Raw genomic sequence first — 24,501 nt, forward strand, 5'->3', positions numbered from 1 at the left:
TTTCTTTTTGGATTTTTGCCATCACTTGTGGGTACTGTATCTTACCTCTTAGAAAATGTCTGTTGAGGAATTTTATAGAAGAGATTTTCAGGATTTTATAATCTTTTTAAAAGCTACTTCATTGTAACCAGCATGGCAAGACCACATTGTCTAGATGATTCATCAGAAATGACCAGGGTTGCTGAAATGTGATCGTAAGCCGTTTCTAAGAAGGGATTGTCCGGATCTGTGAGGGCTCAGGTTTCCCTAGCCAGGAGGCTAACCTGTCAGTTCAAGGGTGCTGGCAGGAGGCAGAAGATGCCAGGACCACGACAAAGGACTTGATTTATTCCTCACAGCCCATCAAACAGGATAGGGGCGAGGCACATGGGCCTGAGCGAGTGACAGCACACACAGTAGGTCGGTGACAGGACAGGGCCTGAGCCTGGGAAACTCAAGCTTTCATTGCAGGCCGGTGGACTGTCAGCGCACCGGCCTTGTGCTCCAGGAGGAGGCAATCTCTCCTCCTCCAAGGCTGTTAGCTGTGCAGACAACCTTGAAAACATCGTCTGGGACAGAGGGCAGACGGGCAGAGACCCGGGGAGCACCGTCTCACAGGGCGAGCAGCCTCTCCGTTCAGCCACACAAACTGCAGTCCCAGTCTGTACATCTTCACGTGTAAAGCGCCACTCTGGAAGAGAGCCCTCATGAGGAGTGGAATTTCACAACAAACCAAAAACGTCATCAAATGTCGTGCCACACAACTCTTACTTGCTTTTTCTCTGCACAGGGTAGAGAATTCCAGCCCTGGGCAGAGATGCCCCGGACGTCCCCCAACTTTGCCTGCTCATTCTGTGTTTCCCAGGCCCCTTCCCCAGACTGGCAGAGGCCTGGTCTGGTTCACGTGTGGACTCCTTTTAGGAAGGGCGAGTGATCTTGACGAGCAATTGCAAGTTTAGTCATTTAATCTCTCATGTGAAGCCTTGTAGGATTAATAGACATTCCAGTGTCTAGGAACTGTTAACAAGGGGGAGACTCCCTCAGCAGCTCTCCACCACCCTCCATCCATGGAGTCAGTCGCAGTCACTCCTGTGTGCCACCTCCTGTGGTTACTGTGGAGGCCCCGGGTATCGGCTCGTTGAGGGTGGCCCTGGGGCTGAAGCCCCACCTGGCGCACAGCTGGCCACGCTCCTCACCATGTAGCCTTCGGCTCCCTTGGGCTTCGTCTTGCCCCAGAACCTGGGGGTGTGCATAACATTCCCCTTTAGGCCTTCATATCGGCCACTCAGTCGGGAGCCTCTCCCCGCCCCCACCATGTGGCTAAATGACAGTCAGCTTTCATGTCGCCCCTTAGTTTTGACCTTTCGGGATCGTGGTCCTCACAGGTTGTGGCAGGTCTCACTCTTGTGTTCTTCTCTCCCATGCGGACCCTTACTACTCTCATGTCATCTCTCCGCTGTATAAAATCAGAAACTAGGACTGTTTCATATTTGTGCCCACACAATGTCTGGCACCCCACTAAACATTTGTTGAAAAGAATTACTGAATTAACCAGCCAGCATCTTACTTTGCGCTAAAGGTTAATACCCCAGAGGTCCCACACTTGAACCCAAGCACCCTATTTCTCTTCCTATAACCAAACCCCCTTCCTCTTGTTCCCCTCAACTTCCTAGAAATGCCCTTTTCTCCTCTAGCCTCTCTCGGCTGCCTGTCTCCATCCCAGACCGCTTACCAGCTTGGCCCACGCCATTCTCCGGCCTTGCTGCCTGGATGCACGTCAGCCGCCTGAGTGGCTCCCTGATCTGCTCACCCCCCCCCCCACCTCCTGCTCACACCCCTGGCAGCAGTGTGCCCCTGCGTGTGGGACCCAGCCTCCCCCACTCCGGGGCCTGGGCGGTAGGTGATGAAGGGCGGGAGAGGGCACACAGGAAGACAGGGCACTTCTGGGTTTCGTCACACGAGTCATCTTGATCATTTCCAACACAGATGGCGAATATAATTAATTGAGCAATGACTGTACCGAAGAAAATTCTTAAGCCTGCTTATGGAGACACCCCCACCCTCCTGTCAATGAGTGATTCACTCAGAAGGTCAGCAAATGTCAAGCACAGATGTGACTGCTGGCTCTCAGCTGGCCCCGGCAGGAGTGGGGAGGGAGGCGTCCCCGGGAAATTCTTGCCTTTATTCTCTGGGAAGGCCTGTCTTTGGCCTTTCTCCCACAGGGGAGTCTGCCGCTCTTGGAACTGGCGAAAGCCCTCCGTCCTTCACACTGTTACACACTGCACCCTCACCCTGAGGCCAAGGGATCTAGGAAATCAGAGTGGGATCTCAGAGTCCTTCAGGGGTTTCCCAGGCCCTTCGTGGGGCCCTGGCCTGCTCCTCCCCAGCTCCTCCCCCTCTGGGTTCTGTGCCCATTCTCGTTTCCTCTTGGTCCTAGAACTCTTCAGGCTTCCTTCCACCCAAGCCCTTTCCCCATCCAGGTACCTCTTGGAATAGTCTGAAATCCTCCACCCCGCCATAGACGCCTGCTGGCTGTCAGTTCAGAGGTCACTCAGACAACGTGTTCCTGACCCCAGACTTGCTCAGGCCTCCCTTTAAAATGTCTTAATACCTGTGTCTTTTTTTTTTTTTTTCTATTGGAATTTTTTAAAAAAAGTTTTTGATTTTTTCATAGAAGAACAGGGGTGTAGGCTAGCGGTGTGGGGGGTGAGAAGACTCACCAGAGACATAGTAGGGAGAAAAACAGGCAGATCTATTGAAATACACTGCTAAGGGGAGCAGTGGGTGAGACGGAAGAGGTCTGTGCCATATGTGCCTGGCCAGGGATCGAACTCAGGCAATAGTGGTGACAGTGCTGAGATGTAACCCCTAGGCCACCAGGGAGGCCCTGGAATTTTTTTTTAATAGAGATGACATTGGTCATCTGTGCAACAACACTGTGATGCAGAGGTAGAGGTCACACCCCCCAGGTGTTTGTTGCAATACCACACTCACCACCAGGGCTCTGTAGTCCCTAGGGTCCCGCACACATTCCCCTCACCACCACCCCCCCCCCAGAAACCTCTATTTTATATTCATATTTCTAGGATTTGTTTTTTTGGTTTTGTCGGTGCCTACATTTTGTTTCTCTATAGTCCACATATGTGCAAAACCGTCTGGTGTTTGTCTTTTTCCTTCTGACTTATTTCACTTGACGTTAACGCCTCCAGCTCCATCCATGTTGTCACAGATGGCATCAGTTCACCTTTTTTGATTGCCAGTAGTATTCCATTGTGTACATAAATCACATCATTCTGATCCACTCATCTGTCCTTGGGCACAGAGGTTGTTTCCGCAACTTGGCTGTTGTAAATAGTGCTGCAGTGAACGCAGGAGTGCATCTGTCCCTCCAGAGTAGTGTTGATGCATTCTTCAGCTAGAGGCCTGGGAGTGAAAACCTGGGTCATAGGGTAGATCTGCTTTTAACATTTTGAGGAACTTCCCTAGATTTTCCGTAAGGGCTGGGCCTGTCGACATTCCCACCAGCAGTGTACCAGGGTGCCTTTTCCTCCATGTCCTTATCCACGTCCTCATCTTTTGGATACAGGTGCAAGGTGTTACCTCATTGTGGTACAAAATGTTTGCTGGTGTAATCAAATGAATTCTCCTGCTTGGTCTCAGGCTGCCTTGAGTTTGGCCCTTTCTGGTGGAGCTGGGCTCCATGGACATGCCAGGCCTCCCCAGGCCTCAGGCTCCAGGAGGGAAGCCTGACCTGGTGAACCAGCAGCTGTGGGTCTGTCCCTACACAGCCCCCCTGCCATTGCCAAAGCTGCCCCTGCCACCTGTGTGGCCCCACGTCTCCACAGAGATGTGCTGCATTTCAGAAACATCCTGGACAGAAACAAATCCAAGTCCACTGCTTACTAAAAAGATGGTTTAAATAGTACCTTTCTAGGGCCTCTGAGATTTCACCTACAAAGTAGTTTACATTCTACTTTCCAGGTCTTAGTCCTAAAAACAAACAAGCAAACAAAACCGGGAGAGAATTATACAGAAGACCCCAAAGTGCTGAAGGAGTGGCTGTACGTGCAGAACATTCCAGCACCGCGTCCCCCGGGCCGGCCCTGCCCCCTAGCTCAAGCAGGTGCGCTCAGGGCCTTGGACCCAGCTGAGCTCAGCCGCACAGCCAGAGTGGAGATGAATGTCCCCGGAGCCGGGAATGATGGTCCTCACGAGGGGCAGCCCGAGCCTGTCTCCCCAAGCCCAGTGTGTCCACCGGGGACTTAGCTTCAATGGTCAGGAGAAATGCGGGACAGGCACCTCCCTGCTGGGGCCCACCCTTCCTGATCCTCCCCCTCAGCAGAGGGTGCTTTCATCACCTAAAGCTTCAGCGTCCTGTCTGGTCAGCCCTTGAGCTAAAGACCACCTGCCCCCCTTCTCTGGGAACAGCCTCATCCATACTGGCTGGGGGCCCGAAGTGACTGGTGAGAGGAAGGAGGGGCTGCCAGAGGAAGCTGGGCCTGTCGGAGTCTCCTGAAGATTTAGAAAGGCTGTTTCCTTCTCCTGTGCCTGACAAACAGGTCGGAACAGCGGGCAGCTGTGTTCGGCTGTTTTTGAGGAAATGGAAAAGGGAGAGGCCCAGGAAGGGGCAGAGGCTCATGCTCACCCCACGTACCCCACAGAGGAGAGACGGGCGCCCTCGGGAAAGGACCGTCTCAAACAGAACGCAGTGAACGGAACGGGGACGCGGCTCTCCTGTGCATGCCCGCCGCTCGCTGGCCGCAGACCTGCTCAGGAGGAAGCTGAGAAAGGAGCAGCAGCTTCTGAGTCCAGCCGCTTCTTGGACCAAGTCTGGAAGATGACGCCCTTGAAGGTGCAGGTCTGGCACTTTCAGGACAGGCCAGCAGGGCCAGCAGGTGGAAGGTCAAGGTGAGGCAAGAGAGACAGGGGAGTGTAGGGGGTCAGAATGTTTCATTTCCCCTGCAGAAGCAAAGCCTTGGCCAGTCAGATTCATGGTGCTGTTGGGGTCCCCATAACATTGCATCCGGGCTCCTACCCTAGAGGAGGAGACTGGCCACCCAGACCTGATGAACACTGACAATGGTGGGGGCTGGGCTAGTCCCCACTCAGTCCTGACTGAGGACCCCGCTGGTGGGTGGTCCCTGGTGTGGGAGATGCCTCTGGTGGTTGGTGGAGCCCCCCAGCACATCAGACTTCTTCACCCCCTCACGTTCTTCAGGTGGTTGAGCAGGAGTCGCCCCAGCTGGCAGGAGTTCTCCGGGGTGCAGGTGAGCCTGGTTCTCTGCTGGTTGCTGGGCTGGAGGTGCCCCACTGCTGCCGTTGACCTTCGCTGAGCGGAGACGCCTGTGTTCAAGGTTGGCCCCCCAGCCCCCAGAGGGCGGCCTGCCAGGGAGGCGGGTGTGACTGTCGCCTGGAGCAGAGAAAGCCTGGGTTGGGGAGGCCTGGAAACTTGGATAAGGACTTGTTTTGGCTTTAGGCCATCCCCTTGCCAGGTGTGTGAAGCCACTCCTTGTCCCATGGTGGAGATGGTGTCTTGGGAAGAAAGCCCGGGGCCTTGGGGGTCCATCCCAGGAAGGAACAGCCCAGCTGTGTGTCAGCAGTCCTGAGGGGTCAGCAGTTGCTGGGAGGGCCACCGCGCCATAAGAACCCCACGCTCAGTGGCTTAGAGACTAAAGGTTTATTTCTTGCTTATATGCCTCAGCCATGGTGGGCCGGTGGGGTGGAATGGGTGGCCTGTTCCCTGTAGCCCGTAGGGCCTCTAGCTGGGGTGAGGGGCTCCATCCTGGGGCGTGCTCCCACGGCACCCAGCCTCAGGCCACTCTCAGTCCACTGGCCCCCACGAAGCACGCTGACGGCCCCGCTGGCAGGGACTACACGTGCAGGGCGCCCAGAGGACAAGCAGTATTTGTGAAGCACTAGGGTGAAGCCGGGCTGATGGGGAGAAGGTGCAGTTCCTAGGAGGGTGGTGGTGGGGGCTGGCTGGTCCCCAGTCTGCCCTGGCTGAGAAATTGCAGGTGGGTGCTATGATCCCGGCTGTGAGGCTGGTGGAGGTTTGGGAAGGGATGGGGAACAGGAGGCAGAGCAGGGCTTTGGGGTTCCTGCCACCCCCACCAGCCTTAACTTCCTGAACTTTCTCCATCTGCTGTGAAATCCAGGTTAGAGGGCTCTGCATTGCTCGCCACCCTCGCCTCGTCACAGCGTCGGCTGGTTAAGAGCCGCATTGGGGTCGGGCCTTAAAAAATCTTCAGAAACCAAAGGGCCTGGGGTTGTGCTTGTGCTTTCAAAAACTGAGGAAAAAGGAAAGTGAGGACAGCAGCACGATTTAAAAGAAAACGGAGCCAAGATGCCTGTGCTGGGCTGCGAGCCGGGGACACAGAAAAGGGCAGGGCGGAGGGAGGGCCCTCTGAGAATGGAGACTTGGAGGCCACGTGCTGTCAGGATTCGGGGGCCACCAGCCTAAGCTTCTGAGCTGGAAATGGGGCAACGGGGGAGACTGCTGAGATGATTTGGGGGGCTGGGGTAGGGCGTGGAAACAGAAAGATGCGGGTGGGGATTTTGCACCAGCTTCTCGGCCTGGAACAACCTGCATGTCTGTCTGTCTCCTACACACACACTATCGGTTCTCTGGGGGGTGTCCCCCAGCCTCCTCAGGCTGGGCTGGCTGGCCGGCCCTCCTCTGAGCTCCCTGAGGTCACCATTTCTTCTTTATACCCCAGAGAGGTTGTACCTCGGGACCTAGAACCAAACCATGAACAAAAAGGACACTGAATCTGAGAAACAATGAATGATGGGCTTGTGGTCCTTTAGGATGTCAACAAGCCAGAGAGGCCGCTGGTTCTGGAAGATAGTCTGGGGGCTGTGAGGACAATGCTGAGTCTCCCTCTTGCTTGAGGCCGCCTGGGCTCTAAGGCAGGGCCACTTCCAGATCCTGACGACTCAAGCCCTTGACACCTGCCCAGACGCCAGCGACCTCTCTCCAGCCCTCGGCTCTTCAAAGCAGGACCCTGAGCGCCTGGGCTGCTTCATCCAACTCATCTCCTGGAAGCCTTGGCTTATCTTCCCTGGTGGTGACAATTTCAAAAGCACCACATAACACGCAGTGCCAGGTTCTGGGTCCTCATCCTTAGTTCATCAGCCCAGGGACACCCCAACATTACATCTTTACAAGGAAGAGGAGTTTCTCCAATTCTTCCAGAAACTTCCAGAATGTCCCCAGGCCTCCTGAGTCTCTCTATCCTGAATTTCTGGATTGTACTTGGTACTGGGAAACAGGAGTACCTTGATCAGACCCACCCTCTGCCACTCAGTGCCTCAGTTTACCCATATGTAAAACTTGGGCTGCATCTGCCCTTTCTTGGATTCTGAGAGATTCCGGGAATAATATTAAAGCATTGTCTGCACTTTAGAAGAAAACACTTCTATTTTCTTGATTTTGTCCTCTATCTCCCTGGAACCTTCTAGACCGTGCCCCTCCCCCACCAAAGAGGGTAACCCAAGGACTGCTGGAGGTCAGCGAGTGAATGTTCTCTCTCCTGGGAACATTCAAACATAGGCAGTGATTTTGTCCAAGTGCCTTTAGTCAAAGGGAAGCAGGTTCAAACTTGATAGTTGTTGAGGTGGCATCTTTAGGCCAGAAAATCCAGGAATGCAGGGCCCTGGCCCTGGGGAGGGACTCTTTAGAAGTGAGGTGAGGCCTGTAGAAAGGGTCTCCAGGTGTGGACTGCCCTGGGCACCAGGCCCAGCTGCTCCAGCTGCAGCCGAGTGGGCCTGTAGGCATTGAGGTTGCTGTACAGAGCAGGGGTGCTGTCATGGGGTCTTGGGGAAAAGTGGGCCTTTGGGGTCAGGGCCCCCCAGGGGCTGTGGTAGGGCTGAAACCTGGAGGGTGGAGGTGGGTTTGGGGCCAGGGGGCTGCTAGGCCCCGAGGATGCAGACAGACTGTGGTTCTGTGGGTTGCTGCCCGTCGAGGGGCTGCTGAAGGGGTTGGAGGAGGTGCGGTCACTGGTCGAGCCGCTGCTGCTGCTGAGGCGGCTGGGTGGAGGGCTGGGGCCCGCTCTGGGCTGGAGGGCTGTTACCAGCCTGGGGGACTTCAGGCCCATCACTGGTTTGGAGGCGGCGTAGAGGTGGCGGAACTCCTGGTCAAACAGCTCCACAGCCTGGCCCGTGAACTTGGAGAGGATGTTCCGGTGCACGTGTCCGCAGAGCCAGGTGAAGCTGGAGGGGAGAAGAGAGTGAGGGGTCGGAAGGAGGTGGCCCAGGCCTCAGCGGGCATTTGCAGTGCTAGCTAACGGCAGGCAGCGGTTCACACAAGCCTACCACCCCAGGGAGGGAGCCAGCATTACGCCCCTCACAGAGGATGGGGACATAGCTCAGACACCAGCAAGTGACCCCATGAATCATTGAGATGTCAGACTCAGTGGTGGCCTCAGGGCTCCCTCTGGGGCTCGGACTATGGTCCCTTAGAAGATCCCTGCAGAGGCACAAAGGGGCCCAGCGCCAGAGTCATCAGCTCTGTGCTCAGGGTCACCCGGCCCCTGGGACTTCTGGCCTCCACCAGTGAAATGGGGGGACACTTGCCTCGTGTAACCAAGAAGTTCCCTATAATCTGTGAAGGCAGCTGCAAAAAGTGGCTGCCTCTTGAAGGAAGGGGCTGTGTTGTCATGACAACCTGAAGGTTATAGCCCCATTTTCAGGCACCAGACCCAAAAGGAGGGAGACCCCCAGGCTGGTTGGAAGTGGAAGAGAGCCCAGGGCGGGCTGGGAACAGGATGACTGCAAAGGTGTGCTTTGCCCAGACACCCATGGGCCTCCCCTCAGGCAGAGGCCTGGCCCTCCCTCGATTATAGGTTTTAAATGTAAACAAATGGCTTCTGGCATGGATTTATTTTTGATTTCCTGATTGAAACGAATTTCTCCCTCTCTGATGGAAAACCCGCCTTCCCTCTTGAAGCCCTGACAGCCAGGAAGACCCACCAAGAGCGGCGGGATAGAGACTCCCGGGCGCCTCCGAAGGTAAATCCAGGGGCCGGGAGAAAGGGGCAGGTGGTCAGAGGCGGACGGGTCACCATGGGCAGCCCAAGTGACCCCACCAAGGGCCTCAGCCTCGAGCCCCCAGCCCACCTGCCTTGGGGCAAAAACGTAGGACACAGCGTGTGGGTCCTGCTGTCTGAGGCAGGGCCAGGGCCAGGCAAGGACAGGGTGATCCTGGGAAGAACAATGAAGCTTTGTTTAAGCCTCACCTCCCGCCCAGGAGCCACCCACTCAACTCCAGAGAGGTGAGTAACTGACTGAGCTAGAGCCAGCCGGGTGACAGGGAGGCAGCAAACATGGGGACAGCCACAGGCTCCACTCAGAAATCAGCCGCCTGCGTTAATTGGGAACCAGGCTAGACTAGGCCATGCAACTGCATGCTTTGCTCAACGAGACAGGCCCCAAGGTGCCCGGGCAACTTTTTAGGCCCCCACATCTCCCTTATGACCCCACCCCCCAACCCCCAACCACACACCTTGCACCTCACACCCATAGGCCCCTGCACATCCTGTGCCTCATGTAGGTTCCTGCAGCTCCCTCACATCCTCCTGTCCCTTTGCCCTGCAAGTCCGCACATCTGTTCTCTCGCTCTTACACATTCTGTGTCATCCCCCGGGGGGAGAAGTAGATTTGATTTTTATTGGTTTTTTTTTTTTTTTGGCTGTTAAGTACATAGAATGACAACCAGGATTGGAGTCAAGTGCTAGTTAGAAGGCCAAGCTGGTATCATGCGACGCCCATGCCTTAATTTGCACCTCCCCATCTTTCTCATCTAAGGCCCAGTTCCCAAGGAGCTGCCCTCCAGGACCTGCCAGCAGAAGTGGGGCTCCCCCCTGGCCTATCCCAGCGCACATTCTTAGCTCATGCGGACCTTAGTGCACGACCACACCACTCGGGGGTCATTTAGCCACGGTTTTTGATCGAGAGAAGAGCTCTGTGTCCCAGGCACCGGGAACAGCGCTGGCACTGGGGTCAGACCCTCAGCAAGAGCCGAAATGCTGAAGGGCACATCTGCCTGTTCCCCCCTGCCAGGGCTGAAGCAGCATGTGAGAGAGAGAGAGAGAGAGAGAGAGAGAGAGAGAGAGAGAGAGAGAGAGAGAGAGAGAGAGAGCACCCAGAGACAGACGAGCAGAAAGAACGGGTGGGGGCTGATTTGTTTTTTGCTTTTACTGGAGACAATCCTGAGCATTCCAGGGAACATGAGCCTCTGGAAGGCTGGAAAACAGGTCTCCTTTGAATGTCAGTGCAAAAACCTTGCAGTTGTCTTGGCTGCCCCCAAGAGTGTATTGCCCACCGGCTGGCTAAGGAAGGGGGTGACACTGCAGCAAAGACTTATGCTGTTCCCATCTTCACCCCCTCCAGTCAATGAGAAGAATATGCCTCAAAGGGGCATCATCTGATGGCGCCTGGCCCAGGGCCTGGCCCAAAGTTCTGAAGGTGCTCAAATCTGACACTCCAAGGTTCTCACAGTTGGTTTCCTCAAGATGCTGTGCTCTGGAAAGCAGATAATTTGATTTGAGGGCAAGGAAGGCCCTAGTAGATGGAGGAGGCGTTGCCCTTCCCCTAAGGACCTCCACTCCCTGAGCCAATGACCTTGCCCTAATCAAGGAGGAGGCAGTGACCACTCACCGAGCTCCCTTCTCTAATGTGGGTCCCTCTGCCCTCTGCCTGGCATCTAGCACCCTTTACCCCTTCTTTAGTTCAGGATCTAAATCCCTTTCTCCCTGAAGGATGGATAATCACTGCAGTAACCCCCTCCCCCACATATGTTATTCAATTGATTTTTCCTTTGCTAACCTGTTTGATGCTTTATCCAGTGGGTCTCTGTAATGAATGAACAAGGATGAGGTGGGTCGTCTGAGGTCACCACGCCAGGAAGCTGTAGATCCTGGAACTGAACCTTATTTATCTGACTTGCAGGTGGGGCCACCACATGCAGTCTCCCACAGTCCCGAAGGCAGCCTGAGGTCCCGTGGAATTTCGAGAAGCTACTCTGTGCTAGAAGCTATGCCATGCATTTGGCAAGTTTTATCTTATTATACCTTACAATAACCTGCAAGGGAAGTATTGTGCCCATTTTACAGATGAGGAAAGTGGTGCTAAAAAGAGTTAATATTGTGCACTCTAAGAGGGGCATTTTTCTGGTGTGTGAATTATATCTCACTAAATGTGCTAAATTAAAAGAATAGAAATTATTTGAAGTACAGTGGGACATGCCCACAGCAACAACAAATACTCTGACTTTATTACCGACATCTGAGAGATGTGCGGAGAGAGAGAGGACTTCGTGCCCTGTGGCAAAAAGGAGGGAAACTGAAGCACCGGGAAGTCCCTTTCTACCTGAAGTCCTCCGGGAAGGCCCAGCCAGCCCCACCACCAGCCTCATGCATGTGATGGAGCCCCAGCTCTGAGCAGAGGGGCACCCTGGAGGCAGCTGGAGGGCACATGTGCCTGGGGCTGGTGTCCCGGAGCCTCTTGAAGGTGGAGGCCCGTGCTCACCTGTACGATCCAGACAGGACATATCTCCAGTCGGAGATGATGAACTTCTCCTGGATTTGGCCAGCGAACTTCCTGCCTGACTTGGCGCAGTACACCTCCCCTTCCACGCTCCGGATGGAAATGTTCTGTGGCGAGGCAAGTCACGTGCGCTAGTTATACCCTTGCAGACACACATTTGCATCAGGAAAAGTCTGGAGGGACATTCGCCAAAACGTCAACAAAGGTTTTTCCTAGTGAGTGAATTATGGGCTATTTAAACTTTGTTTGATTTTCTAAATGGATTGCATGGTCCTGGCATTATTTGCATAATGAGGCCACGGAGGAATGATCAGGTGGTATTCATCAAGCTGACCCAGGACTCATAGGGCCTCAACTCAGCTGCAGTCCCTTGGTGTAGAGGGGAAGGCAGGGAGAAAGGCAGGTCCCATGGAGGCTGGCCTGCCTGAGGAGCCTCACAGGACCCAGCAGCTCGAGAGCTGGGCCTGCTCACGGAAATGTGGGCGCTTTTACGCTTTACTTGGAATTAGAGGTCTCCAATTTGATGTGACTTAACATGCCTTGACCTCTGGGTTTCTTGTCTGCCTGCCTGGAGGAGGAAGTAGAGAGCTTGGTTAAGTCCAAGAAGACTGGGGGCCTCCCTGGTGGCGCAAGGGGTTAAGACGCAGCACTATGAAGCTAACTGCAGCCACTGCAGCACAAGTTCGATCCCCGGCTGGCCAGGGAGCAACCCACATGGCGAAGCAGACGTCTCCTGTCTCACCTGCTGCTCCCCTCAGCGGTGTATTTCAATCTGCCTATTCTGTTCCCCACTCTGTCCTGGTGAATCCTCTCCCCTCCCACCCACACACCTCTGGCCTGTACCCCCAGCTCCTGTATGCAAAAATAAATAAATCTTTAAAAAAAAAAAAAAAGTCCAGGAAGACTAGCTTTCTGTTGGGAACCCTTGAGTCCTAAACATGAGGACGGGAGAAAGGATGATGAGCAGGTCGGGACCCTCCAGCCCCTTCTCTCCCTTGGCCATTCTCTTGGAGGGTGTGTATTCCCTTCGGTGTAGCTACAAGGTGGTGGAGGCTGTCTAACCTACACTGGACTTGCAGCAAGAAATAAACCTTTATGATGCTAAGTCACTGATGTAGGCCCATCTGTTACGAGGCACAGCCTGTTCATCTCCTGACTCACAGAAAGTATCTTTTGGACCCTCACTGGAGGACCCTACCTTGAGGTGACTGTCAGAGATCTGGACTTTGTCACACATCTCCTGGAAGAGTGTCACACCTCCCTGGTCCAGGAGCACACAGACGAACACCCCACGCTTGTTGGCCGCTTCTAGAATGTCACAGAAGATCTCCACATCCGTGAAGACATCCATCAGGATGGCCAGGACCTGGACCAGGGCAAACAGGTTGAATAGCAGAAAAGTCAGGGCCAAGTGCCAACTGGTTTCAGGAAAACTTCCTCCTAAGCCCTGGTGGGCCTGGGAGAGTGGTTCCCGGGGCTGCTCTGGGAGCAGGGGCTGTCTGAGGGCAGGGGTCAAGGATGGGAGAGGAAGAGCTGGCAGAGGTCAGCTGCTGTCCACACCTCACCTCCCCAGACCCCCGTGGAGTGAGCGTGCACAGGAGGAAGGAGAGAACCCAAGGAGAGAGAGCAGGCGGGGAGATAACTGGGCAGGGATGGATTTAACCACATGAATTCTCAGCACTTAGAACTCTACTCTTAGAATGCTAAGGCACAATATGGCCACTGTTTTGATTTTAAGCTGTGGAAATGTCATCTCAAACAAAAGCCCCCCTGAAGGCCCCATGTAAAAACCAGACTAGATGAGCTGCCCCAGTGGGGTGAAGGAGTCCTCCTCAGCCAGCAGGTACCAGCTCTTTTACCACTGCAGAAACTTGGGGAGGCAGGAGCCCTAGATACCCAGTGAAGAGACACATGTCTGTGTATGAGGCAACCAATCCTTTTCCTTCTGCCAACAGCCCCCCAACTTCTACTTGAAGAAATCTCCTCTCCTGCATCTCCTACTGGCCACAGGGATTGGTCGGGGGTGGTCACAAGATCTGTCATTCAAATGAGAGTCAGCCCAGCAGGTCTGCTAGGACTCTCGGGGAGAAGACGCCTTCTTTCTAGGAGAGTCGCTTGGCTGGTAGTTTATAAACAGCAGTTGCTGGCAGCCCTTTGGCCAACATAGGAAGCCAGCCTTGGAGAAAGCAGGGCCGAGAGGTGGAGACAGATGCCAGCGGCATCGTTTGAACATCTGGCCTCAGCCACGCTGGTCCTACCCTTTACTTGTTGGCTGTGCATGGATGTCAATGTAGGTTCCTCTTCTTAAACCTGTTTGGATTTACTTTTGGTCACCCAATCAATATCTACGTTGTGGCATGTCAACCAGTGGGTTATTAAGCAGCTGAAAAGTAACATTTAAAAATCTGGGTTAGGGCCTCCCCGGTGGCGCAGCGGTTGAGCGCTGGGTTGCGAAGCTGCCCGCGGCCTCTGCGGCGCCAGTTCGATCCCCGGCTGCTTCCCGGCCACCGGAGGAGGGTCCCGCATGGCGCGCAGACCTCTCCTGCCGCCCGCTGCTCCCCTCAGCAGTGTACTTCGGTCCTTCTGCCTGCTCTGCTCCCCGCTCTGGCTCTGGTGAGTTCTCTCACCCTCCTGCGCTTCTGACTGTACTCAGTGCATGTATAAACAAAACAAACAAATAAAGAAAGAAAGAAAACATGCCTCTATAAAAAAAAAAACAAACAAACAAACTTAAAAATCTGGGTTAAAAAACTTCGCAGTAAATCCAGAAATAAACCCACAGATTTATGGTCAACTAATCTTTGACAAAGGAGCAAAGAATATGCATTGGAGCAAAGAAAGTTTGTTCAGTAATTGTGCTGGGAAAACTGGGTCGCTTCATGCAAAAGAATGAAGCTTGACCACTACCTCACACCATACACAAAAATCAATTCAAAATGGATTAAAGAACTAGACATAAGACCTGAAACCATAAAATACATAGAAGGAAATATAGGCAAAACACTCCATGATATTCACATCAAAGACATCTTTACAGACACATCACCCAAAGCAGTGATAGTGAAGGCAAAGATCAACAGCTGGGACTACATCAAATTAAAGAGCTTCTGCACAGCAAAAGAGACAATAACAAAAACAAAGAGAAACCCCACTGACTGGGAGATCATTTTTGCACACAACACTAATGATAAAGGACTGATCACAAAAATCTGCAAAGAGCTGATGAGACTCAACAACAAAGAAAATAATCCAGTCAAAAAATGGGCAGAAGAGCTAAAAAGAAACTTCTCTGAGAGGAAATGCAACTGGCCAACAGGCATATGAAAAAATGTTCAACATCACTTGTCATCAGGGAAATGCAAATCAAAACTACCATGAGATACCATCTTACACCAGTGAGAATGGCACATATTAAAAAAACTAGCAACAACAAATGTTGGCGAGGGTGTGGAGAAAAAGGAACTCTCCTGCACTGTTGGTGGGAGTGCAAACTGGTCCAACCACTGTGGAGAGCTGTGTGGAGATTTCTGGACCTACTAAACATAGAGCTTCCATAGGATCCAGCAATTCCACTCCTGGGTATTTACCCAAAGGACACAGAAACATCAATTCCAAAGAGCACCTGCACCCCTATGTTTATAGCAGCACTGTTTACAATAGCTAAGCTTTGGAAACAACCCAAATGCCCAAAAATAGATGACTGGATCAAGAAGATGTGGTGCATATACACCATGGGATATTACTCAGCAATCAAAAAAGATAAACACATGCAATTTGCAGCAACATGGATGGCGCTGGAAGGGATCATGCTCAGCGAAATAAGCCAAAAAGAAAAAGAAAAATACCGGATGGTCTCACTCATAGCAGGAATCTAGAAAACTTAGATAAGGGACCAGGAAAAAGAATAACTATAAGAAAGTAAAAATCAAACTCAACAAACAACTATGAACCAGAGACACTCTATGGGGGTTGGGGGGCAGGGAAAGGAGGGATTGGGGTCAAAATAAGGGGGTTGCAATTGTATGGGGAATATAAAAATAAAATTAAAAAAAACCAAACAAACTGCGCAGCTGGGAAGCTGTTGAAGGGTCCGGCTTCAGACATACCAGGTGCCTGGCAGTTTCAGGCATGTCCAGGGCAAATCAAAGACTGCCCAGGATGGAAATTCAACCAGTCACCACTTGACAAACTTTTCACCAAATGAAACTGCACTGACTGGGAACTCATCTGCATAAAGTGGACCTGAGTGGGGACTAGTCCCACTTTTTGTCTCTCAGAGGGTCTGCTAGGGCTACTTGGAGACACAGCTGAAGTGCTTCTTGGGTCTTCAAAGACTGAGTCTCCGGGACGGCAGCTTCGAAGCCACAGATAAATGGCTGCTGTAACAGTTTTGCTGTAACCTGACCAGACTTCGGTCAATGCAGCCACTAAGACTGATAATTATAAAGGTTACATGAAAACAATACGTAAGACTTGCCGTATAATAAGTGCTCAACAGATGTGTATTAGCAACTCATCACATGAAAGAAGAAAACAGGAGACAAGGTGGTGTCCACTCTGACGGCCAGTGAGGGACAGGGCGCAGACAGGTAAGCGTGAAGCCAGCATTTGCCAGTCGCATCGGAATGGGGCCACAGTGATGATTTTCTTTCTTCAATGTAACAATGAATGGCATTTTTCTAATAATCATTTTTTGGACCACCAACATCTGGGAAATGCAAGATGTCACAGAGACAGATGAGATGGCTGAGGCCCTCTTGGAACGGCCTGCTGAGTTGATGTGTCTGAAAAAGGAAGGGACTATGGAGAAATCTGCTCACCCTGGGCTGGAAGTCAGGAGAAGTGCTCTCATGGGAGGCTTATGACCCTTTAGAACCAAGGCCCTGTTATCACAGGATTAAGTGTCTGTACTCTTTGAAGCCAACAGTACTAATCACAGCCAGCCCCTCTCTTTGCTGAGAGTTAAGAGCCTCCCCTCCCAAGGTATTGACAAAAGAGACCATTCTCTCTCTCCAGGATGTCAGTTAATCCTCCCAATCCTTTCTAGTGTGTGCTTGGGCAGGTGACCCAGAGAACAGAGAAGGGAACAGGTTGCAAATAAGCCATGTCCTTAGTTCAGGGAGGTTCAGAAATACAGGCTCTCCATGGCCAGTTTATCTCATTTCCTCCCTGTTGGGTTTCCTCCCAGCTAGCCTGATCGAGGCCAGTGACAGGCTGCACCACTCTCTCTGGGGCCCCTGCACAACTATGAGGCCTTTGAGGGTACAGTGAGTTTGAACCCCCCCTAAAGACAGGCCCACATCCTGAACCCCAGAACCTGCGGATGAAACCTTACTGGGAAAGGATCTTCGGAGCTGCGACTCATGCTCTCGGGACAAGGGCATCCTGACTTATCCAGCAGGCCTGAAAAGGGATATTCAAGCAGACTACATGCTCCATCTGGGGTCAAAACTCCATTTCGCCAAACTGTTAACTTAAAAAAAAAAAAAAAAAAAAGATATCTATGGACAGGCAGGAACCGGTTTCCAGCTAGACAGGACTTTCTCTTAGAACCGTGCAAAGATAATTGTTTTCTTTTTCTTCTCTCCATAGTAACGGGGGCCAGCTAGACTAAGCGCCAATGAGCTCCAGGGAATATAACCTATAATCAGCCCTAATTCTTGGAAAACAGCTTTTGCAACCCCATCCTTCTACCCCCCTTCTTTTGTCCTTAAAAAATCCCCATGCAGGGCCTCCCTGGTGGCGCAGGCGGTTGAGCGCTGCACTGTGAAGCTGTCTGCAGCCTCTGCAGCGTGGGTTCGATCCCTACCAGACGGCAAGAATCCCACATGGCACAGCAGGCCTCTCCTGTCTCGCCCGCTGCTCCCCTCAGCAGTGTATTTCATCAGTCTGCCTGCTCTGTTCCCTACTCTGTCTCTGGTGAATCCTCTCATCCTCCTGCGCATCTGGCCTGTACCCCGGTTCTTGTATAAATAAATAAATAAATCTTTAAAAAAAAAATCCCTGTGCAAAGACCCTAAAGGAACACAGTGTGAGCTGATGTCTGACTTTGAACTCCCTGATTACAAATCTAAGACCCCAGGAAACATAATTATTTTATTTCAGCCTGCTTGTGTTTTTCTCAGGTCGACACCCTAAATCCAATGACAAGTATCCTTAGGGGAGACTCCCAGTGGGGAGACGCTGGGAGGAGGCAAGACTGGAGAGATTCAGCCACCGCTCCCCGAATTCTGAAGCCACCAGGAGGTGGGAGAGGAAGGAAGGACCCTCCCCAAAAGCCTTCAGAGGCCCTGCTGACCCCCTCGACTTGGGCTCTGGCCTCCAGAACTGGGGGAGAATTAGTTTTCATGGTTTTGAGCCACCAAATGTCAGGTGATTTGCAACATCAGCCTGGGAAGTGAACGCAAAAAGAGAGGCACCGAGCCTAGAGGCAAAGTGGTCTGCTGGGGGGAAGGGCCTTCGGCTCCCACCCTGGGGCTCCTGGAAATGAGCTGAGTGTTCTGTGGATAAGTCACTTAATCTTTCTGAGCCTCAGTTTCTTCTTCTTCTTTTTTTTTTTTGCCTCAGTTTCTTTACCTATAAATCACCACCCAATAGTAGAGCATCCTGCACTGCTCGGTGGGTCTAATTCTAAGCCCAGATAATGCAAATGAAAGCATATGCGAAAGTGAAAGCTGCTATTCCAGTGAGAAGTTCAAATATGACTCTTCTGTGCACCACTTGTGAGCCAGTGTGGACGGTGCCAGAACACAAACAATGTGCACGTATGTTTTCATTCAGGTTATAGAAATGGATGGAATTGAGTGTGCAGGGAGGGTTCCTGGCCCGTAGGTGGAGGGCGAGGTTGACAGCACGCCTCCGTAGAGGTGGGACCTGTATTCCCGAGTGCATGCAGTGCTGGACACCAGTGTTACCTCAACTGAAAGTCGGAATTAGTGGCCGCACCTCCACGGCATAACAAAGAAACAGGGTAGGGCTCTGGTTAAGGCTGGTCGTTTGGACCAGCACAGCCCCGGGGCTGACGGAGGGAGGAGAAAGTGCCCAGTAAAGGAGGTTGTCCCAGAAGCACAACCCACAAGGCTGGCGCTGGGATTCATGCTTCCCTGTCAGGGGGACGCCAATGTGCAACGGCAGTGCCCATGCTGGGAGGTCCTCCTTGGGGACTGTAAATCCTGTCTGAGCCTCACTACCAGCAGGCAGGCCTGGGCTCCTATGGGCTAGGAGTCCTGCCACTTTGGGGAGGACAGCCCCTCCCAGAGCAGGGGCTCAGCCTGCAAACACTAGCCCTGACACCTGGGCGTGGGGTGGGATGAGAGCAGAGCTTCTTTGGAAACTTCTCTCCTCCCTTCTCTGAATAACCCTCCAAGCGCCAGAGGGCTGATCAGACTCATTGTTTCTCTGCTGTGAATCTGGGTGATGTGTCAAGGAAGAGGGGGAGGGGCATGCCTGCTAAAACTCCCCAACTTTTTGGTCTTAGGACAATTTTATACCCTCAAAAATTATCAAGGTTTCCAAAGAGCTTTGGTTTGTGTTTAGATCATAACTATTGATGGTTGTCATATGAGAAACGTCATTTCTCAAAGCTGAGAAAATTTAAAAATATCTGTCAGTTATTTTACTTTATATTATTTTTTTAAAGATTTATTCATTTATCTATACAAGCACTGGGTACAGTCAGAAGCGCGGGAGGGTAAGAGAATTCACCAGAGCCAGAGCGGGGAACAGAACAGGCAGACTGACGAAATACACTGCTGAGGGGAGCAGCGGGTGGCAGGAGAGGTCTGTGGCCATGTGGGACCCTCACCTGGTGGCCGGGGATCAAACCAGCGCTGCAGAGGCTGCGGGCAGCTCTGCAGCCCAGCACTCAACCGCTGTGCCACCAGGGGAGGCCCCTCTGTCAGTTTTTAAAATAACTAATTTTACTTAAAAACAATAGTGAGCCCATGGCCTGTTAATTAATATCAATAGCAGTTTTGATTTAAAAAATCTCTATCTTCCCACCTCCCAAGACAATCACAACTATGAAGCGTTGTGAGCAGAGTGGTGTTGCTTTACACTTTTGCAAATCTCTGTGATGTCTACTAAGCAGAAACCAGCTGGCCCCTCATCTGCTTCTGCAGCAGTCCTCACGATGTGTTGTTTGGGTGGAAATTTATGAAGATAATTGGGGGGTCTCACAGGTAAGTGGTTAGAAAGGGCAGAACCTCACAGTCCACTGAAGGATCTCGGGGCCCTTGAGCACCCTCAGAGAGCATATTAAACATGCTTTGAGTCTTTTGTATCTGCAATGCTTTGACATCCCAGGGCCAGCTAATTCCTAGAGAGAGCAAGCATTTTGCCCAAAACACCTTTGATGTGCCAACCACACAGTCCAGAGCCCCCTGTACCAAGTGCCTCTGCTATCTAAGGCTGACACTCCAAAATCAATATTGCCCTGCCCCATTCACCCCAAGCCAGGTGCCAGATAACTGGAGACACCCCAATATCCCAGAGCCTGCTAAAATTATTCAAACTAATCACAAAACTGTTCCCCTTCCTGAAAACCACAGCAAAGACTCATGCTTTCTCCTGCTTCCTGCCTGCCCGTGGGGCCCAGCACGGCATTCTCTGCCTTCTGCTCTAGGGAGCTATGAGTAGAAACTCTCCTGTCATTTTCTTGTCTCCATGGCTTCCTGTTCCTGCTTAAAACAAATCTCAGGCATTTTTAAGAACAGAGCGCTGTAACCCTCTCTCACTGGGGGCCAAGTATAAGGCATGGCTGCTCCCGGCACCCCCTCGCCTCCTATCCCTGTCCCCACCGCCCACACTCTTTGAGGTCCCACCTCCCCAAGCTCTGTCCCGTCACATGAACATGGTGTCTACCTGCCCCCAGGACTCCCAGACTTCTCACACCACTTGACCTAGGCCTCTTTGCCTGGCAAACTCTTACTCAGCCTTTGAGACTCAACTCAGGGGCCACCTCTTCTGTGAAGCCTGCCTTAGTCATCATCCCCTGCACTTCCAGGCACAGGGGTTGCTCAGGGCTGACTCTGCCACCAACCAATGTGCTGCTCTCCTGCTCCCACTTCCCCATGGACAGCGTCCCAGAGGGAGGGAGGCCTCTTGTTCTGCTCTGCCGTCCTGGCTCGTCCTGGCTCGGCTGACAGCTTCAGGCACCAAAGCCCTGGAGTCAGGAGAATGGGCTGAGGGACTCTAGTTCATTCTCCCCAGGTACCCAAATGAATATTCAGCACAGGACTGTGAACGCCCAGTGCTCCCTCCCAAAGTGTGAGGGACGGGGCTGCGGGGTGGGGGAAGGGAGAAAGAATGGACTCCAAGGAAAAAACTGGTCAGTGAGAGAGTCTCTTCTAACACGGAAGAACTACACAGGGAACAAGCTATTAAGCACTTTTTGGGCTAGGGGCCCGGAGTCATGGCGGACTCCGCCTCTCCCAAGCCCCATGCTGTGTGAAATCTGGTGGCTCCAGAAAAAGCCTCGGGGTGGGGAGGCTCTGTGTGCACAGGGCGGGAGGCAGCAGAGCTCTGGGAAGTTAAGTAGAAGGGAATGTGGGTGCAGTATCCTCTTTGCAGGTGGCTGAGCTGCTTCGGAGCTGCGTTTTCGTGTCTGGGGTCAGCTGCCTTAGGAATTGACAGGCCAGGCAGGGGTGCCAAGTGCCTGGGGCTGGCTGCTCTCCCCATGGCCAGTCCCTGACCTCCCGCAGGCTCAGACTCCCCGCTGGCTCCAGGGCCTGATCCAAGGGTGCTAGCTCTGCTCTCTGTGCATGAAGGTCAGGGCTCCCCACGAAGTGGGAACCCAAGATATTTAGAAACATTCTCAGCAGCCGTTGCAGCTCTAAGGGTGGGTGAGACACCCTGGCAAGAAGCCAGGTTAAGGCTCCTGGAGCACAATCCCCTGGCTGCATTCCCCTGCATCACCGCTCCCCGCCGCCGCCGGGGCTCCTCTCTTGCCTCGGAGGCCCCGAGGTTCGCTGATGCTTCACCAGTGCAGTGGCTTATGGAATTAAGAACACACAAATCAGGAGATTTCACATAAAGTAAAAATTTCTAGCTGCTTTTAGCAGGTTGGAAGGCCTGGCTCTGCTGGCACTGAGTTGTGTCCACCTCCTGGACGGGTCTCCTTTGCTGCAGTCCCCACCGCTCCCCTTTGTCTCACGCCACAGCTGCTTCACCTGTTTTCTTGCCACTCAGACTTTTGCCCGTAGAGTTTGTCACGTCCTTGTCCCACTTACGTGCACACACACACTCACACAGGTGCCTGAGGGTACGGAGATGACTTTCTGCCCCGGAGACGCCAGGGAGCTGGATCCCAGCCGCAGGCCGGCCATGGAAGTGGTTTGTGCTCCCTGGCCGGCCTAGAGCCTTCCGCGGTTCCCAGTGGCCGCAATGGGAAGAGCAAGCCCCTTGGCAAGGCTCACAGCCTCTCCAGCGCCTCTCCCAGCGCCTGCCAGTCCAGGCCGAGTTACCTGCAGATTCTCCAACCCACCGGGCTCTCTCTTAGGATCTTTGCATGTGCTGCTCCCCCTCCCGGGACCCCTCAACTTCCCTGCTCTCCACTTGACTCGCGCCCACTTCTTCTCAGCACCCAGCACCCAAGTGCCTCTCTCGGGAAGCCTTCCCTGAATTCCTCAGGCTGGAAGAGGGGTCTCACCTCTGTGCTTTGAATGAAAGGGCCACTCTCTTGGGGCACACATCTGTCCCCCAACTTCTCAGACTCGGCTTAGACCTGTCTACCCACAAATGACCTCGCAGAGCCTGAGCGCAGCAGGAAGGGACCGAGCTAGAGTCAGCACAGAAAAAGCGCTCCGTTGGGCTGGCGGTGGTCCAGGGCGGTGGGGGATCGAGGTGGACGAGGAGAGCCAGACAAGGGGTGCTGCGGGAGTTCTGGGGAGGGAGGTGGCGACGCAGACCCAGACTGTACCCAGACCCCAAGTCAGAGATCCGGGGCAGGGCCGAGAGCAGCATCCTTGGCTCCATCCAAGCCCCGACCATCTGGGCTCCATCGCTTAGTGCAGGATGCACCCCCCTGTCTCCTCCACCAGCCCCAGCGCCTCCCGGCCCCCGCCGTGTTACCTGGCTGGTCCGGGTGATGCAGCGGCGGATGAGGTCTCTGATGTTGTTGTGCTTGTCTGTCTGGAAGTACACGGTGGCGCTGGACTTCTCCTTCAGGTAGGGCTTCTCTGCCGAGGCCCAGGTGTGCAGCACGGCCGGCTCGCTGCCCTCCGAGGCCACCGGAAAGTAGGTCCCCGACTGCAGGGAGCGGGAGTCCAGTTCCTTAGGGCCTGCCTCGGCCCCTGCCTCGGGGGCACAGGGGGGCTCCTTGACCTGGTTCTGGATGTACTGGGCCTCCACCGAGGACAAGAAGTCCACCTCTCCTTCCCGGCTGAGCACCTGCCAGTAGGCCTCGGGGCCACCGTCCAGGAGGGCATCCGTGGCCAGCCGGGCACTCTCGTTGTCACTGAAGTCGGCCCTGGCTGGCCGGACCCACTGGGTCTTGACATCTTCCAGACGTTTCCGGATCTTGCCTACATGCCTTGACCGGCTCATGGTGCCCTGTCCCCGAGTCCTGGGCGGAGGCTGGCACTTGAGTGCTTCCTGGTGTCAGGAGCCAGTGGGCCTCACCACGGAGGAGGAGTGGAGCTCCAGCACCCTTGGGACGCACAGCCTCCCAGGTCAGGTGTGCACCCAGCCCTCCAGACTACCTGTCACCGCTCACAACTGCTCCAAGAAAGTGGTTTGCTGCAGTCCTGAGCAATACTTCCCAGGGATTGGCCTCTGAAGCCAGGGCTGGCGTGTCACAGAGTGACACCCGCCCTGCCCTCAGGCCAGGAAGGCTGGCTCAATCCCGCTCTGGCACACTCAGCCCTGGGAGATTTCCTCTCCTCCCATAAGCAGGGGGAGGTCAAGGCTGACTTTCCTGCTCCCTGTGCAGCTCTTCCCAAGACCCTCAGGCCTTTGTTACCAAGGGGGGGCGGGGAGGGTGCTCCCCCAGCATTGTCAACCCCAGGCCTCGGTGCCCTCCCACTCCTCAGATCAAGTGCCATTGGTTCAAAGACAAGAATTTCCCTTGGGGGGAAGATGGTGAGACCCGCTGGCCCACATGGGGAAGGAGGCTGGATGCCGGCCAGGCAGATAGGCGTGTTCAGGAGGCTCTACTCCTTTCCCTGTTAACACCCCCAGTTCCCGGCCCTCTCTGTGCTCTGAAAAGACTCTGCTCTCTTACCGGTCCCCTGTGTCGTGTTTGTCATGGTCATATTGGAACAGTGTCCAGAGAGGTGCCAGTTTTGGGGCAGCGCTGAGACATGGGAGCTGCTGCTTGGAGAAGCACTTGCACCTGTCCGGGCCCACCCACCGAGGGTGCGGCAGGGGCTGCAGGCGTGTAGAAGTAATTCCACCTTTGAAGAAACTCCCAAAGGAGAAGCCACATTCTATTTGCAGGTCAGGCCATGAGGGAATAGCTAGACTCCTAAGTGTCTTTGATTGTTTCTGCCAGATACTCTGAGACTAGGATAGGAGGACAAGTAGCTAACTGGAAGGTGGTCCCAGGAATCAGGAATGGGAGTGACACAGTGACTTGCCCAAGATCATACAGCTAGAAAGTGGCAGGTCCTGGGCACTCACACCAAAGCCCACGTGCTTTTCTCTGTGCTAAGCCTCACGCTTTCCCTTCTTGCTGCCAGGGCAATCTGAGTCCTCTGCTCACTTCCAGGATGTGTGTAGGGGAGAAGGAAAGAAATAGGAGGATATGCTGACATTCTCCTCTCACCTGGGTCTAGTACTCCTTGTTAGATAAACGAACATTTGAGAGCACTACAAGACAGAGGTGTCTCCATGGCCTGTAGGGGCTGTTTCTATCTGTTCACTTGCAGAGCAATTTAATTTGGAAAAAAAAAATCTTTGAGTGGAACTTTTCCTTCTAGAGCCACTGGATGAAGAGGAGCCCCGCTTCTCCTGTCCCAGATTTTTACCCTCGTACAGACT

The 24,501-nt window shown here is 53.5% G+C and overlaps 1 protein-coding gene across 1 annotated transcript; it reads right to left on the reverse strand.

Moving 5' to 3' along the window:
- Positions 1–7,655: 7,655 nt before the first annotated feature.
- Positions 7,656–23,067, reverse strand: FAM83A (family with sequence similarity 83 member A; the record flags this gene model as incomplete). Its single annotated transcript, XM_084229348.1, has 4 exons — positions 7,656–8,190; positions 11,506–11,630; positions 12,722–12,889; positions 22,594–23,067. The coding sequence occupies 4 exons, from the start codon at positions 23,065–23,067 to the stop codon at positions 7,656–7,658; spliced, it is 1,302 nt and encodes a 433-aa protein (XP_084085474.1).
- Positions 23,068–24,501: the final 1,434 nt, after the last annotated feature.

Source organism: Talpa europaea (assembly GCF_964194135.1).
Source record: "Talpa europaea genome assembly, chromosome: 3".
Lineage (NCBI taxonomy): Eukaryota > Metazoa > Chordata > Mammalia > Eulipotyphla > Talpidae > Talpa > Talpa europaea.